Genomic DNA, 13,081 nt, shown 5'->3' with positions numbered 1-13,081 from the left:
TCCCGCCCCCAGCAGCCCCCACTGCTCCTCCTCGCTGTCTTCACGCCGACCCACAGGACGAGGGCTTGGCTGGAAGGGGTCCCCCTCTGAAGTCACTCTGGCCGTTGGGGCTGCTGTGTGTCTTGCTGTGTGTTGGCCGGCCACCCTCGCCCCCAAGTCCTGGTTGTCTAGGACTCACCCGCACACGTTGGGGCTGAGACATTCCACTGGGCCAAGGCCCCGGGAACAGGGAGGCACTCGATTTCTGGGGAGCCCTGCAGGGCGTAGCCGGAGTTGCATTCGAAGCGGACGGTGGCGCCCACCGAGAAGTCACTGCCCAGCCTCCTGCCATAGCGGGGTTCCGGCACCGAGCTGCACTGCGTGGCGCTGGTCCGGGGCACCGCTGCAGGGGACAAGGGCGCTGAGGGGCAGGCTGCACCCCTCTAGAAACTGGTCCGGGGATGGGCACACCGGGGGGCAGGAACTGGGTGGGGACCTTGACAGGCTCTGCGCACTTTCCCTCAGAGCAAGGGTAGGAGGCTTTCTAGGATGAGGCCCAACTTACTGAAACATAGCTAGACACACAATGTTGTAGCACAGCTTCTGGAAACCATGGGAGGCACTGTGATCTCCCTGGGCCCAGAATTTAGGCCCAGTTGTGCTCTCCGCCTTCCCAATGAAGGCCCGTGCCCAGTAGGGTCCCATGTCCCCTAACAGGGAGAATGGCCCTTCCTTCTCCCCTGACCCTGCTTTGCCCTCTTCACCCCATGTGCCTGAAGACCCTGCCCAGGGCCCTGCTCTCATGACCTGAATCTCCCTTCCTCCTACCTACAGGGGCTAACAGGACCTTTGAACCCAGGCCCCAGGGAGGGTGTCCCAGGGGTAGGATTACCCCTGCACAAGGCAATACAGCTCATCCTGGGCGGTGGAATGAACAGGACCATTTTTGGAACCTGAGCCTTAGAAGAGTGGACGTCCTGCTGGACAGAGGGAGGCTGGGGCCTCCAGGTGGAGGCCAGGGCGCTCTAAGACTTGGCCTTTCCGGGCTCGTAAGGAAGGGAATGGACACTGATTAGCTGCTTCATGCCAGCTACTCTGTGAACTCTTTTTACGCCATCAGTGAGGTAATATGATCACCCTCATTTTACAGGTGAACAAACTGCGGCTCCAAGAGGAGTAGCTGGTGCCCAGTTAGAAAGTGACAGAGCTGGGACCCAAATCCACGTCCAACTCACTCCAGAGCCTGTGCTTTCCCCGCACCTTTACTGGGTCTTGCAGACAAAACCAGGTAAGAGGCCTGGGCTGGTCTTCCCAATGCCATCAGGACTGTGCCAGACAACGGGCAGTGGGGGTGTGTGCAAATTAGCTTCCCTTCTATGATTTCTTCCCTTATCCAGCATGGAGTTTGGTCCAAGAATTGTCTGTTGGGTACATGAATGTATAACATTCAACTGAATTTCAGGGAACTGCCCCACAAACCCGTAACTGCCCCCAAACACCCTAAGAATGAGGCTCAGACTAGGGGGTCAAAGGTCCCTGTTTTCTCTGAAGAACTGAGACTGCCTTCACACCGCCCACGTCCACGTCCTGCATACCTTGGTAGACAAAGTGGAAGCCTCTGGCTGGAACTTGGCCTTTGGCACTGAACTTAATGAGGACTTGATTGGAGGTGGCCAAGGGCAGCGATTCTCCTGCAGAGATAAGGGGCAAGGAGGAGAGGAAGACTGTGAGTCCAGCAGTCGGGCCTGGCGGGTAAAATCCTGGCCAGGGTGGAGGGGCTGCGCACACCCCACACAGCAGCCCCTTCCACCTCCCGGGTCTTCCTAAAATGAAACCTCACATTTTTACTGCAAGTTACAGTTTAAAGTTTACAGAAAGCTTTCATATCCGTGGTCTTAATGTTGACCCATGTCAATGTGAGGTTGGCTTTCAGTACCTGCAGTTTATAGATCAAGAAAGATAGGTTCAGATCAAATGACCTGCTTGGAAAGGAGAAAGCTTCTGAAGATGTGTTGACCCACATGGATGGGAGGAGAATGGCCATTACCAAACTGACTGGTGGTTTACTTGGAAAACTGATATTAATCTGATACAAACAAACAAACAAAAAAGGCACCAAGTTCTGGAAAGGAGGGTGACGTAATCACTGGAGAGTAACTGGCTTTTCCCAGATGCCCTGTGAGATGATTGACAACCAGAGTGATCATATAATTTATTGCCCATACCAGGACACTTCCGAGAGTCAAAGGGCATGCTATTGATAATTATGCTGGGACAACCAAGTGAAAGCTGGGACTATCCCAGGCAAAGCAGGGTGTATTGTCACCCAAACAATAACACAATAAAGTGGGGAAAGTCCACACAGACACAGGAAGCTAAGGAAGCCCAATAGCTTCTACATCAGAAGATAAAGATATATCTTCTGTTTGATGTGGTGCAGACAGACCTGCAGCCGTGAGGTGGAGTCCTGCTCACCATCACCTTCCTGTGGAAGCTGAGGGAGAATGTGGGGTGATGGGCAGTGGCATGACCACTCTGCATGCTGCCCCTCCATAGCCTTAGGGACCCCTGGGACTATCTGCTGACCCCACCGTCAGAAGGGAAGTAGGTGTTACAGAAAGCCAGGCTACATCACTTCAGGGAGGCTTGGAGTTGGAACCACCCAAGGAGCCATTGGGAGGCACATCTGGGGTCCACCAGTGCTTCCAAAAAGCCCATGTGATGCTACTGGCCATGGGGATTAGAGAGCCTTTTTCACAACACATTTAGATTTACATAGATCCCAGGTGGCTGAGCCTAGGAGTCACTGCCCAGCTAAATTCTGGCTGCCAAAGCAAAAAGAAACTCATGAAGAAAAGCTTTTCTTGATTTTCACCACCATCTCTAGTTCCTCCTCTCAATAAATGTGAGCAGAACAAACTCAACTTTTCCATTTTTCCATCATCTGGCCGGATACATGTGGAGTAGGACCCCCCGTAATCTCTCACAGGACCCATTTCAACTCCCAGTGATGGACGTATGCAGCTCTCGCTCTCCAGGAATAAACACACAGTAAAATCACTGGACATAAGAAAAGATTCCAAAGTTTTAAGGTAGGAGACCTCTCAGAAGTCAAAGCAAGTATCTTTATGTGAACTACAACAAAGAACAGGTAAAAATCTCAGAAGATTTTTAATAGCGGTTGTCACAGCATAAATTCAGCATTGTGTCTCTGAAATTAGAGGAAGATGTGTCAAAGAACAGATCTGAGATCAATGAAAGCTACAAAGAGATGAGAAACTCTAGCACATGGAGCTGGATTCTGCAGAAATTGAACAGCAAAGTGGAGATTAAATTTGGGAAATTCTTCCAGAATCCACAGAAAAAGGATAAAGAGATTAAACTAATGAGAGAAACGACAAGTGACATGGAAGACAGGCAGAAAAAAAATCCAATATGCATATATCAAGAATTCTAGAGAGAGAAGACAAGAGAAATTGAACGAGAAAAAATAATTTAAGAAGGAAGACAACTTTCTAAGCTTGAGAAAGGCTTGAGGTTTTTGAATGAGATTGTTCACAAAGTGCCGGATCTAATTAATGAAAAGAGATTTCCACCACAACAATCCTCGTGGGCTCTTCCATTTTAAAAATAAAGAAAAAAATGTGAACGGTTTTTAAAAGAGAAAAGCGTGGGTTGCCTACAAGGACAAAGAATCAGGTTGAATTTCAACTCATCTATAATATTAACTATTGGAATAAAGCAACCACTGCAGCTTTGAAATGTTTGTGGCCCATAATCTGATTTATAATCAGGTTGTCATTTATATGATACATCAAAGGAAAGGCATTCTCATACATGCAAGGTGACAGAAAGTACTGCAGTGAGGAGCCCTACTTTTAAAAAACGAACCAAAGTAGGGAAATCAAAAACTATCAGGGATAAAGACAACTAGGAAAATATAGTTAAACCCAATTAATTATTGTTAAAGAGGGAACAAAACTAAATGCAAATGGAAAAACTTGTTCTTGGGGAAGAAGTCCATAATTATAAAATAATTACTAATAACATTGATAAAGTCCAAATGTATCAGCAAAGCTTGGAAATTAGAGATGGGACAGGTATGAATGGAAACGTGAAGAAGCAAAAGCAAAACAAAACAAAACAAAGAAAACCCCAGAACGAACAAAACAAGGTGACAGAGAGCAGGCCACATGTTTCACTTACAAGTAAACTTCCTCTTAAAAGAAAAAGACTCTCAAAGAAAATGAGAAAAGATAAATCAGGCAAACACAGATACAAAATTGTTAGAAACACAGGAAGACAACAAAATATCACAATTGTGCTGGCAGACACTTTCACACAACATTCTCATTGATATATAAATAGAAAAACAAAATGAAGACTGTTGAGTTGTGGTCTTCAAGCTTTTCTTTTTCTCCCCCAGCCCAGCCTCAGGGACAGGGACACAGTTCACTCCCATCAGCACCAAAGGCTCATCATCAGTGTTTCTCTATATGAGGAATAAGAGATGATCTGAGGATATTGATATTAATGTATATAGGTCCTATACTTCTATTTCTCTATCCATCTATCTATCTATCTATCCATCTATCTATCCATCCACCCACCCACCTATCAGTCATCTATCTCTATCCCTATTTGTTTCTATTTCTATTGGTCGTTTACATTTCTATCTATCCCTATACCTATATCCATATTTATATCTACAGGTCCTAAGTGTATACCTATCTCTCTACCTGTACCTATGCTTATTATCCTATATCTATGGATATACTTATATCTATCTATCTATCAAGAGATTTTGAAAAAGCACCTTACCCTCCAAAATCCTGATTTACACTCTTGGATGAGTGTGTATGTGTGGGGTGTTCCATTTCATTGAGAACCACTGATATAATGGGTTTGAATAATAAAAATGAGTAAGCCTTGGACTTCCCTGGTGTCACAGTGGTTGAGAGTCCGCCTGCCAATGCAGGGGACACGGGTTCGTGTAAAAAAAAAAAAAAAAAAAAAAAAAAAAAAAAAAAAGAGTAAGCCTTATCTAATAGCTATTACAAAGCTTACTGAATCCTAACAGTAAATCTAGGAGGTAGAAGTTTTACTTTTTGCACTTTGCACATGAGGAAACTGAAGCTCGGAGTGGCCAAGGATTGTGACGGCAAGCACCTAGCATGCAAGTTGGAGAGTTGAGATTAGAGACCAGGCAGTGTGACCACAGGGCCTGAGCTCACCCCTTCTCTCTACGTGGACTCTCTACGCAACAGAGAACACACATTCTTCTCAGATAATTAAGGAATTAAAAAAAAGTCCTTGGCTACTGAGAGGACCTCATTGAATCCCCAAAGTAGAAATGGTACAGGCTGCATTCTCTAACTACCTGGCAATAAAAATAGAGATTAACACAAATGTTTAAATGCAACGGGAACAAAAGCCAGGTTTTTGGGGAAAAAGAAGAGACATCCTTAAACAACTCTTGGGCAGAAAGAGTAAATCATGATCATGGGTTATTTAGAAAGTAATGATGATGAAAATAGTACATATCAAAATTTATGGCATGAAGCCAAAACTATGCTTAGAGGTGAATATATATATGCTGTAAACATGCTTCTTTATTACACAGAGAAAATAAACAAAACTCTCAATTCAAAAAGTTACAACAAGAAGAATAAAATAATCTGAAAAAAAGGGGAGATGTTATGAAACAAAAGCGGGGTTCAGTTAATTATAAAACAATAACAAAGTCTACAGAAGAATTGATAAGTTGAATATAAAACAGAATGAAGCCAACAAAATGAAACAAACTAAACAATATAAAACCTCTGGTCCAGCTGAGAAGGGCAACTATGAATATACCATTCAGTCTGTGGAGCTTGTTATTATTTTCTAATTAATTAACCTCTGCTTTTGTTTCATGACATCTCTCCCCCTATTTTTCTTCAGATTATTTTGTTCTTCTTGTGTATAACCACCAGTACAAAAGAGATTAAACATCATCATAGGATATTATGTAAGCGATGGTGTTACATTTAAAGTAACCACAAAATAGATTTTTTTACTGACATATAAAATATTAACATTGATGTATACCTGACTAGACCAATAACCATGGAAGAAAGTAAAAGAAAAACTACTGAAAAGAGATAAAATAATGAGACAAATTTATTTTCAGATGACATCGCTTCTTGCCTAGAGGACCCAGGAGAATCAGTTGGCAGTGTTGGCATTATTATGGAGGGTTCAATGACTTTACAAGATGAATATACCTCAAATATCAGTCTTCTAATATACTAGCAAAGACCACTTAGAAAATATAATGGTGGGGCCGGCAGGTGATGCCGGGGGAGACTCATTTACAGTAGCAGCAACAAAAATTCCACAAAATATCTAGAAATAAAGTTAACAGAAAATGGATACTGCCTAAATGAAAATTATAGCACCTTTCCAAAGGTGTTTTTTGTTTGTTTCTTTCAAAAGATAATAGAGAGACATGCCATATTCCTAATGGGAAATAGAGTTACTATTATAAACATAGGAGTTCTCCCCCAATTAATCTATAAGTTTAATGGAATTCCAATGAAAATTCCAATGCAATTTTTTTTAACTTGATATAATATTTCTAAAAGTTATTTGGAAGCAAAATTAAGCAAGAATAAAAAATTCAAAATCAAGAATGACAATGGCGGGCTTCCCTGGTGGCGCAGTGGTTGAGAGTCCGCCTGCCGATGCAGGGGACACGGGTTCGTGCCCCAGTCCGGGAAGATCCCACATGCCGCGGAGCGGCTGGGCCCGTGAGCCATGGCCGCTGAGCCTGCGCGTCCGGAGCCTGTGCTCCGCGGCGGGAGAGTCCACAACAGTGAGAGGCCCGCGTACCGCAAGAAAAAAAAAAAAAAATAATGGCAACGGGGACTTACAGAACCATATGTTTAAAATTATTATAGTGTTAAACATTATTATAATGTTACACTAATTAAAGCTTTTTGATACTGATACAAGAATAAACAGAGGAGTCTAGAAACATACCTTTAACTTTATAAAAAATATATGTGAATCTGGCATTTTGAAAATTTCATTAGAACAACTGATTAACTAAATTTGCAAGATGTTGGTTAGGTGTTCCCTAGTTCAAATAATAAATCAAAATAAATTCCAAAGGTATTAAAAGAAAAAATGAAACTAAAAAAAGAAGTAAGGGAAAACCCAGAGGAATATTTATTTAGTCAGCAGAAAAGTAGAAGAGAAAACTATAACAGAAAACATTGATAGATTTAATATCATGGGAAACTTAGATTTTCTGACATTAAAACCTAACCTGAAGAAACTTAAATGGCAAATGACAAACTATAGGGGAGGGTTTTTCATAGCATATACTATAAATAAGAGGTTTTTATGGCATTTAATATACATAGCTTCTAATAATATGGAGCTCTACTAAATATATACAAAAATAATTTACAAGTAAATTCACAAATAAAAAATTCATGGGCCAATAATTACATTATACAAGGTTAACCTAAGTTGTAATAAAAAAAAGGCAAATTAAAAAATGAGATACCGTTTTCACTTTTCAAACTGATGATATTTTTGTTTTCTTAATTACCTAGTTTTTGTGAGAATAAAACATGCCCCCTTTCTTTTTTAAAAATATCTTTATTGGAGTATAATTGCTTTACAATATTGTGTTAGTTTCTGCTGTACAACAAAGTGAATCAGCTATATGTATACATATACCCCCATATCCCCTCCCTCTTGAGCCTCCCTCCCACCCTCCCTATCCCACCCCTCTAGGTGTTCACAAAGCATCGAGCTGATCTCCCTGTGCTATACAGCAGCTTCCCACTAGACATCCATTTTACATTTGGTAGTGTATATATGTCAGTGGCACTCTCTCACTTTGTCCCAGCTTCCCCTTCCCCTACTGTGTCCTCAAGTCTGTTCTCTGTGTCTGCGTCTTTATTCCTGCCCTCCCACTAGGTTCATCAGTATGGGCTTTTTAGATTCCATATATGTGCGTTAGCATAAGGTACTTGTTTTTCTCTTTCTGACTTACTTCACCGTGTATGACAGACTCTAGGTCCATCCACCTCATTACAAGTAACTCAGTTTCATTCCTTTTTATGGCCAAGTAATATTCCATTGTATATATGTGCCACATCTTCTTTATCCATTCATCTGTTGATGAACACTTAGGTTGCTTCCATGTCCTGGCTATTGTAAACAGAGCTGCAATGAACATTGTGGTACATGACTCTTTTTGAATTATGGTTTTCTCAGGGTATATGCCCAGTAGTGGGATTGCTGGGTCATATGGTAGTTCTATTTTTAGTTTTTTAAGGAACCTCCATACTGTTCTCCATAGTGGCTGTATCAATTTACATTCCCACGAACAGTGCAAGAGGGTTCCCTTTTCTCCACACCCTCTCCGGCATTTATTGTCTCTAGGTTTTTTGATAATGGCCATTCTGACTGGTGTGAGGTGATACCTCATTGTGGTTTTGATTTGCATTTCTCTAATGACTAGTGATGTTGAGCATCTTTTCATGTGTTTGCTGGCAATCTGTATGTCTACTTTGGAGAAATGTCTGTTTAGGTCTTCTGCCCATTTTTGGATTGGGTTGTTTGTTCTTTTGTTATTGAGCTGCAAAAACATGTCCTCTTATTTGTTGGTGAACAAAATGGTAAGAACTTTCTGGAGCGATATTTGACAATCTTTATAAAAAGCCTTAAAGATCACACATTTCCTTTAACTTAGCAATTCTACTTCTAGATATTCTAAGGTAATAGAGATGTATACAAAGATATATGTATACTATACTGAAGATATATGTATACTATACTATACTATATGTATACTATACTATACTATTCATGAGAGTGAAAAATAAGAAAACAATCTAAATGTTCAATAATAGAGAATTCATTACATAAATTTTAAATAACTATATGATAGACTTTTATGCATCATTTAAAAATCCTATTACAGAGGAAAATAAAAAAAGAAATGCTCACAATGAACATTTTAATAAAAATATGTATTTTGTTGTGTCCAATAAAAAATGTAAAAGATTAAGTCCAAGTAGATATAAAGACTGGAAGGAAATACACTCCACCTTTTCAGTGGTTCTTTTGGGGTGGTTTTTATTTTAATTCTCTACACAATTAATTTGTCTTGCCGCTAAGTTTCCTACAATGAAAGTGCAACATGTTTATCATTAGAAAAACAGGTTGGGTCTCAATATCAACCCACAGGGGAATGCTATACCACTTGGGGGGGTGTAGACACAGCTTGGGGTGAGGGTAGCCTCTGAAGCTTCCTTCTATGTGGTGTCATCAGGAGCTGACAGCAGCAGCGTACGACAAACACAAAGGTGTGGCTCCACCGTGGCCACGCCCTGCTCAGGTGCCTCCCTCCTCCTTCCCCTCGACGCCCCGCCCACCACCCTCACCGTGCTGGCCCAGCCCTGGGTACCTGTGTGGGAGCCCGAGAGGGAGCCGAGGAGCTGCGAGTGCGGGTTGTGGCCGTCATGCACCTCCACCACGTCGTTGAGGGCCGTGTAGAAGAAGGCAAACTGTCCAAACACCACTGCGGAGGAGACACGGTGCAGAGAGCTCAGGGGCAAGGCTGGGCGGCCGTGCTGGGGGGGAGCCCTGGACAGCTGGAGGAGCAGGGCGACCTCAGAGGAGGTTGTCGGTTCATAGGGCTAACTGCTTGCTGAGCCTTTCCACTGGCTGATTAGACACTGGGCACAGGGATGCAGGGACCTGGGAAGGATCGGGCTGGCATTCTCCACACAGGTCAAGATGATACTGTGGACTGCACGAGCAGCCAGGCTAACCCTAGTCCTTTCTCAAGTTGCAGTGGCAGCAGCTACTCTAGGAAAACGAAGAGCTTTCCGTAACTTCCCCGTGTTCCATGTTGATCTCAGGACCCTGTATTTTCCTTCACTTTTTCTTCGAAGATCCAGCCAATGAGGGCATCCCCTGGATACAAGATCCCACACATTTACGAGGCATGAGGGTGCTGAGTAGCAAGCAGCCTTCTCCTGAGGAAGGAGCAACTGTCCATGGAAGAGGCAAACATCTCTACCTCATTTCCCTCCGGCAAATCCAAGGACAGAGGCAAAATGACATGTATTGAGCACCTGCTCTGTGCTGGGTACCATGCTTGCCATGCACGTCATCTTCTTCAACCCTGACTCTTCCAGATATCTGATTTTATAGACAAAGAAACTGAAGCTCAGAGGTTGAGTTCCCCAAGGCCACTCAACTAGCTCATGGAAGGGGGTTGAGACCTCAAGGAGTCCCCTTTCAGACAAGACCTAAGGGCCCTGCCCTTTGATGGCTATCACAGGGTCTTTCCTCAACTGTCCCATCTCTGCCAGTCACTGCTGGAGAGGCTGGGGTTACTGACCCTGCGGGGCCATGGGGGGCACAGCTCCATTTCAGACCCTGATACATTCTACCTGCCCCGGTCTCCCGTTTGGCTGGGTGCATAAGAGACAGTCCAAAGTGAAAAAAAAAACAAAAAAAAAAACCGCTTAAGCAAATAGATAAACAAAATAATTTCAGATAGTGTTACATTTTAGAGGCAGTGAGAGAAAAGTGATAAGGCAAGGCAGTCCACTTCAGATAGGGGATCAAAGAAAGATCTATGAGGAGAGGGTGTTAAGGCTGAGACACAGGCTGGGGACAAGTATTTCCGACCTGAGGCAAAAATCTGCACCTAAATCCCTGGGCTTAGCATCAGTAAAAAAGAGAAGATGCTTGGGACAGATCACGACCCCTCCTAGAGTCAGCTCTCCACATACAGGTTCCAGCTCAGTGAAACTGCCCAGCCTCGGGGCTGGCGGCCTGCAAAGGCGTGAGCTCTTTATTACTGGAGGAATTTTGCAGCCCAGCTATCGAGGACTCGGCTCTGGGTGGCAGGGGGTACTGGACAACCTTTCAGTACTTTCCTAACTGTGATCCTACAGGTCCAAAGCTCCCGCCACACGCATGTGCCAGGGAGCGTGTGCCCACACACACGAGTGTGCAGGTGCTGGTGTGGGAGTGGTGCCCGACGGCAAGAGCTGTGGGTAAAGATGGGGCTGGGAATTTACAGAGGGCAGAAAACACGTCTCTCTCATCTCTGCAGCTCTGGCTCCCAGCAGAGTGCGAGGTCCCTAGGAGGTGCTTAATCAATGTTTGGTCAATGATCAGGCCCTGCCCTATGCTCGGTCCATCCTAGCTCTTGGGAAAAAGCAGCCAGTTCTCTGCAGGCTGCCCCATCTCAGATGGTCAGGATATATATACATGACCTTTACCCCACTAACGCCAGCTCTGTTTAGAAATAGCTGTTCCTCTTCCTACAAAGAGGAGATCCAGGGAGAAAGCGGCCCGGCCAGTCACTGATTGCCCGGGTACAACCAGCCTGTGACCCTCAGGAACTTCCTGAATCCTCCAGAGCTGCCAGGACTCTTACCTGTCCCACTGCTAACCAGGTGACAAGGCTGGCTTCTTTTTGCCGGGGCCTCTTGGAATCTGAAGGTTTCTCTGCCTTTCCAGGGCCCTGACCTGCTGCTCTCTTTTTCTCTTGCTCATCCTACCAATTGCTGCTGGACCAGGCTCCCGCTCACAGACGGAACAGTGGAATGATGGGGCGCCCAGCTCCCTCACCTGTACGTTCAAGTCCAGCTCAGTCCCACTCCTTTTCTTCTTCCTGGCCCTCCGCCACCCTCCCCTGGGTTCCCAGTCGGCCTGGGTCTGCAGCACCTCTATGCAGACCCGGGCTGGGCTAGGGAGCCCCCGGTGCACCCTGCCTTCCCTCTGTCCTGGCTGGTCCCTCCCTAACCACCCCACCATGGTTCCAGCAGGCCTCACGGTCCCTTCCTCCCGTGTATATCAGGAGTGTACTCTACAGCCCACTGCAGAGCAACGGCACGCAGCTGCCCTCTGAGGGAGACTGCTCGGCCCATTGGCACGATAGGAGTGGAAACCATTTGGAGTGGAATTGGAAGGCGGTGGAAAACATAAACAAATATACACACAATCCATACCGTAGTCCTTGGGCACGGTGACAAAATACAGGCAGATCTGTCCACTGGTGTAGTTCTGGGGGTAGTTAGGGGACAAGACCACTCCATCTGAACCCACATACTGTCCCCCACAGGGGGCTGAAAAAGAAATCAGGTAGAGGGCCAGGTGACCCCATGGGCCTCTCATCAGCTGTCCACCCTCCGTCTCTGCTCACTCTCAGCCTGACCTTCTGGCCCTGGTGGGGCTGCCCTGAGGTCTGAAGCCACTAATGTGGAGGAGGGGAATTCTGGGGACATGCCCTGCCCTGCCCCGCCCTGCCCCAAGACATCCATCCCTGGCCTGGCATGTGGCCTGAATCCCCCCACCACCCCCGATGCTATCAGAGGCCCTCCTGGGTGCCGGCCAGTCCTTGTCCTCTAACTAGTGACACTGGCATTGGTCCCTGGAGGCCCAGCCTTCGGGAGCACTTTAGGAACCTCTTCTGCCTACAGGTGGGACCCGGAGATGGTCTGCCACCCCACGGCTGATGTCTGCATCTGGACACTTAGTGTCTGCACGGCTAAGGAGCAGAGGTTTGCCCAGAATAGCCCGCTGGGAGCAGACAGCTCACGCGACCCAGCCATGGTCCCAGTCCCACGAGGCGTGGACCTCAGAGCCAGCCTCTCCCACCTGGGCAAAGGGGCCTCTTTACTTTTCAACTTAGGTGGCCGCCATGCTCCTGAAGTTCCGGCACTCCATCCGATCCCTTTTGTCAAGACCCCATGGCTAACCCAGCTGCCCTTGGAGTTAGCCCACCCTGCTGGTCTTAGTTTTACACATCTGAACCCTCAGTGATTTCCCCTAGGACCGGGAACAATCTCAGGGTCACTTTTAGATTCCCCTCTCCGTGGTGTGGGCTGCTGGCATGTCTTGGGCCACCGTTGAGGACATCTATTGGAGTGGGGGTGAGGACACTATGTGATCTGAGAGACATGACATATTGACGGGGACTGGTACACCTGGGGAATTTCCAGCCCTTCTCATTCATGGCGAACCCAAGGAGCCCTCCTGTGAGGCCCATATCCTGCCTGCCCCTTCCCCTAGCCTC

General features: G+C 45.5%; 1 protein-coding gene across 1 annotated transcript in view; it reads right to left on the bottom strand.

The window, feature by feature from the left end:
* The window catches only part of CSMD2 (CUB and Sushi multiple domains 2), a 641,557-nt gene that overhangs the window by 120,639 nt on the left and 507,837 nt on the right, over positions 1-13,081 (bottom strand). The window contains exons 33-36 of the mRNA XM_024765304.1: positions 12,015-12,131; positions 9,449-9,562; positions 1,575-1,670; positions 179-382 (exon numbers count right to left, since the gene is read on the bottom strand). Coding sequence (XP_024621072.1) covers positions 179-382; positions 1,575-1,670; positions 9,449-9,562; positions 12,015-12,131 — 531 coding nt within the window. The remainder of the gene's footprint in view (positions 1-178; positions 383-1,574; positions 1,671-9,448; positions 9,563-12,014; positions 12,132-13,081) is intronic.

The sequence above is a fragment of the Neophocaena asiaeorientalis genome, unplaced genomic scaffold, assembly GCF_003031525.2.
Source record: "Neophocaena asiaeorientalis asiaeorientalis breed wild unplaced genomic scaffold, Neophocaena_asiaeorientalis_V1.1 scaffold409, whole genome shotgun sequence".
Taxonomy (NCBI): Eukaryota; Metazoa; Chordata; class Mammalia; order Artiodactyla; family Phocoenidae; genus Neophocaena; species Neophocaena asiaeorientalis.
Note: the sequence above shows the minus strand (reverse complement) of the source record. Positions and strands in the feature narration are given on the sequence as shown.